The sequence below is a fragment of the Silurus meridionalis genome, chromosome 24 (genome assembly GCF_014805685.1).
Source record: "Silurus meridionalis isolate SWU-2019-XX chromosome 24, ASM1480568v1, whole genome shotgun sequence".
Lineage (NCBI taxonomy): Eukaryota > Metazoa > Chordata > Actinopteri > Siluriformes > Siluridae > Silurus > Silurus meridionalis.
Genome location: NC_060907.1, coordinates 737,697 through 742,696, shown reverse-complemented (window position 1 = coordinate 742,696; position 5,000 = coordinate 737,697). Strand labels below are relative to the sequence as shown.

Here is a 5,000-nt window from a genome sequence, read left to right as displayed (position 1 = left end):
AGGGGCGAGGTCCACGGGCAAACGCACGGGAGGAAAAGGTAATCCGGGATGCCGTGGAGAGTGCGTGGAGTCCGGTAGGAAAAAAATGCATAGGAATACGTGTGACAGGGAAAAAACACACAAACATGCAGCAAACACCTTCACATACCAACAATAACCGACAAGGAGTGTGGCTGAATGAGGGGTTTATATAGGAGCTGGGGATGAGTGAATAATGAGCCCCAGGTGTGTATTGTTGAAGCTGGGGGCTTTAGGGAAAGCGGAGGTTTTGACAGCCGCCGAAGTGGGCGTGGCAGGTGGATTTCTGACAATAATACAGTAAAAAGTATTAATTAAAAACATTACAAAAGTAACAAAAAAAAATGCTCCACGTGGGTCGGGGTAAAAAAAGGTCGATAAGCGGGCTTATGGTCATTCAGAGGGCGCAAATTTCGGTCGAAAAACTGTTTGCTAAGCGAAAAGGTCGATGTCCGAGCCGGTCGATAAGCGGGGTACCACTGTAATAATAAACTGTGTTAATTAAAAAACAGGTAAATTTGTATTTTGCATTTCTTCCCTTTAACTGTACTGAAATTGGACCGAACTGAACTGAGGTACGTACCGAACCTGGAATTTTGTGAACCGTTACACCGCTAATATATATATATATATATATATATATATACAGTAGGGATCAGATCAGAGCTCTATAACAGGCCACTCAAGATCTTCCTCTCCAAAGCATGTAAACCAGATCTTCCAGGAACTCACTTTGTGCACAGGGGCACTGCCATGCTGGAGCAGGTTTGGGTTTTTAAGTTCAAGTGAATGCACAATTGTATTATAGCGCCATCTAAAGACGTCCTGTACAATTGAGTGCCTCCAGTTTTGTGGTAACAGTTTGGAAAAGAACCACATAGAGCAGAAAATATGAAGTGACCCAGTGACTATTTTGGCAATAAAGTGTGTGTATATATTTATCTGTACCTGTCTGTACATGACTGAAGAACTCAGTAACTACACACTACATCTACTCTCTGCTCTTACTGTCACCTTTGCTGCCTCAGCAGATCAGAGCTGATACTCTGAGCCTGGACATGTTTTAGATACATCTGTAGATTGGATTATAATATTTACCTGAGAGCAGCAGGTACAGGACCTGAACAGATACCATGGTGATTCAGAGATGAGATGATGCCCTGTGTGTTTACAATTCCAACATTAGCTCATAGTCTTTTTCTTCCTCTTTCAGCTTCTCCCATTAGGAGGCGCCACAGCGGATCATCCGTCTCCATATCCCCCTGTCCTCTACATCTGCCTCTTTCACACCAACTACCTGCATGTCTTCCCTCACCACATCCATAAACCTCCTCCTTGATCTTCCTCTTTTTCTCCTTCCTGGTGTCTCCATCCTCAGCATTCTCCTACCGATATACCCCATGTCCCTCCTCGGCACATGTCCAAACCAACTCAATCTCACCTCCCTCACCTTGTCTCCAAAACGTCCTACATGTGCTGTCCCTCTAATAAACTCATTTCTAATCCTGTCCATCGTCGTCACTCCCAACGAACATCTCAACATCTTCAGCTCTGCTACATCCAGCTCCACCTCCTGTCTTTTACTCAATGCCACTGTCTCTAAACCTACAACATCTCAGGTCTCACCACAGTCCTATAAACTTTCCCTTTCACTCTCACAGATACTCTTCTATCACAAATCACTCCTGTTATCACTCTTCTCCACCCACTCCACCCTGCCTGCACTCTTTTCTTCACTTCTCTAACACTCTCTCCATTACTCTGCACTGTTGACTCCAGATACCTGAACTTATGGTGGGCGAGAAGTGCAAGACAAAATAACAAATCCAAAAACACAGGGACGATTCAGAAAGTGTAAAAGGAGGTATAGTGTGTGAATGAAACACTCACTGATTATTGGACGAGACTCCTGTCATTCAACATATACAGGAAGTATGAAATCATAACTTTGTTTCTTGTACATGTGTAACGTTTTCTGTTTACTTTAAAGTATTTTTATTTGGATTAGTGCAACTTTAAATATAAGAAAATAACAGAAGGAAACAGAATCAGGGAGAAACTGGAATGAATTCAGAGCTACTTTGAGGAAGGAGATTCATATGCAGTGATGTTGGAGATGCTGCAGAATATCATCACATAAAGATTAGTTTCTACACTTTTACACAGACGTTCCAACTTTCTCCTGCTGCAGACTGTTACTTCAGACACTTTATGGTCTGATATCCATAACTGGCTTTACCCAAAGGTTCCCAATCTAAGAACTTTCACTGTGAAGGACATTCTCTTTAGACTCGTGATGAACAATAACAAAGACGACTTTCTTGTTAATAAAATTATTCTGATGGGAAAATTTGATGTACAGTGAGGAAAATAAGTATTTGAACACGCTGCTATTTTGCAAGTTCTCCCACTTAGAAATCATGGAGGGGTCTGAAAAGAAAATCCAGAAATCACAATATATGATTTTTAAACTATTTATTTGTATGATACAGCTGCAAATAAGTATTTGAACACCTGAGAAAGTCAATGTTAATATTTGGTACAGTAGCCTTTGTTTGCAATTACAGAGGTCAAACGTTTCCTGTAGTTTTTCACCAGGTTTGCACACACTGCAGGAGGGATTTTGGCCCACTCCTCCACACAGATCTTCTCTAGATCAGTCAGGTTTCTGGCCTGTCGCTGAGAAACACAGAGTTTGAGCTCCCTCCAAAGATTCTCTATTGGGTTTAGGTCTGGAGACTGGCTAGGCCACGCCAGAACCTTGATATGCTTCTTACAGAGCCACTCCTTGGTTATCCTGGCTGTGTGCTTGGTCATTGTCATGTTGGAAGACCCAGCCTCGACCCATCTTCAATGCTCTAACTGAGGGAAGGAGGTTGTTCCCAAAATCTCGCAATACATGGCCCCGGTCATCCTCTCCTTAATACAGTGCAGTCGCCCTGTCCCATGTGCAGAAAAACACCCCAAAGCATGATGCTACCACCCCATGCTTCACAGTAGGGATGGTGTTCTTGGGATGGTACTCATCATTCTTCTTCCTCCAAACACGTTTAGTGGAATTATGACCCAAAAGTTCTATTTTGGTCTCATCTGACCACATGACTTTCTCCCATGACTCCTCTGGATCATCCAAATGGTCATTGGCAAACTTAAGACGTGCCTGGACATGTGCTGGTTTAAGCAGGGGAACCTTCCGTGCCATGCATGATTTCAAACCATGACGTCTTAGTGTATTACCAACAGTAACCTTGGAAGCGGTGGTCCCAGCTCTTTTCAGGTCATTGACCAGCTCCTCCCGTGTAGTTCTGGGCTGATTTCTCACCTTCCTTAGGATCATTGAGACCCCACGGTGAGATCTTGCATGGAGCCCCAGTCCGAGGGAGATTGACAGTCATGTTTAGCTTCTTCCATTTTCTAATGATTGCTCCAACAGTGGACCTTTTTCACCAAGCTGCTTGGCAATTTCCCGTAGCCCTTTCCAGCCTTGTGGAGGTGTACAATTTTGTCTCTAGTGTCTTTGGACAGCTCTTTGGTCTTGGCCATGTTAGTAGTTGGATTCTTACTGATTGTATGGGGTGGACAGGTGTCTTTATGCAGCTAACGACCTCAAACAGGTGCATCTAATTTAGGATAATAAATGTAGTGGAGGTGGACATTTTAAAGGCAGACTAACAGGTCTTTGAGGGTCAGAATTCTAGCTGATAGACAGGTGTTCAAATACTTATTTGCAGCTGTATCAAACAAATAAAAAGTTTTTTTTTTAGATTATGTCTCTCACAGTGGACATGCACCTACGATGACAATTTCAGACCCCTCCATGATTTCTAAGTGGGAGAACTTGCAAAATAGCAGCGTGTTCAAATACTTATTTTCCTCACTGTACACAAATCAAAATACTTGAAAGTGAAACCAACATTTCTTTAATTTTATAATGAGTTTATTTCTTTCACAAAAGCCCTTAAAGTGATTTAAAAAGAAAAATGCAATGAATCTTTTATCCTTTATAGAAAAATATGATTTACAGAATAAACCATAGCCCTGTTTATTTTATCCTTTTTTATTTAATTTTAATTTTTTTTAATAATAATAATAATAATTATTATTATAATTATTATTATTATTATTATAAACTTTATTTATTTATTTATTTTTTGCCTCTTTCCCCTAAATATATGTGTATATATTTGTATTTTTATGCACCTGTTCTGTGTATTATAATGTAAATTTTACTTGTTATTAGCACGTTGTTTGTATATGGCTAATTGCTTATTAAAATAAAATAAAAATGATAAAATGACTGTTGTACTTCCTGTTTATCTTGAATGACAGGTGTCTCGTCCAATGATCGGTAAGTGTTCCATTTAACTATACCTACCTTTTCCACTTTGTCTGAATTGTTGTGTTTTCAGATACGTTGTTTTGTTTTTGCATTTGTTACTGTTTTCTAATTTGTTCATATTATTTTTTGATTTGTTAATGTGTTTTGCACTTCTCGGCCACCGTAGGAAAGGTCTCAGAGCCGATCCTTGATGCAGTCCAACCTTAACCTTAAACCTGTCTGTCGTTCCTACTGCACACTTTACTGCTGTCACACTGTCCTCATACATGTCCTGCACAACCCTCACCTACTTCTCTGACACACCAGACTTCCTCATACAAACATCAGTTCATAATAATAATAATAATAATAATAATAATAATAATAATAATAATAATAATAATAAAAACATGACTTGCCTGCAGAAGAAGGTTTTGGTGTCAGAGAGCAGTATTATGTGATGATGTAAAAAGGTGTTCAGGTGATGAGGTGCTCTTTACTGAACATAAGCTAAATATCCAAATCAAATCCCTTTGATGTCCCTCACAGCGGAGACGTGACACCATCAGGAAGGACAGGAGCTGATAAACAAATCCACCAGGAACAAGCAGGAAAAGAAAAGAACCAGGAACTTTTACAGAATGAAAAACAGATCTGTTACTGT

The 5,000-nt window shown here is 40.2% G+C and overlaps 1 protein-coding gene across 1 annotated transcript in view; it reads right to left on the bottom strand.

Annotated features, from left to right (window-relative positions):
• LOC124377945 (macrophage mannose receptor 1-like) overlaps nt 1–5,000 on the bottom strand; it is an 11,704-nt gene that overhangs the window by 2,812 nt on the left and 3,892 nt on the right. The window contains exons 2-3 of the mRNA XM_046837349.1: nt 4,756–4,917; nt 1,117–1,178 (exon numbers count right to left, since the gene is read on the bottom strand). Coding sequence (XP_046693305.1) covers nt 1,117–1,153 — 37 coding nt within the window. The 5' untranslated portion in view covers nt 1,154–1,178; nt 4,756–4,917. The remainder of the gene's footprint in view (nt 1–1,116; nt 1,179–4,755; nt 4,918–5,000) is intronic.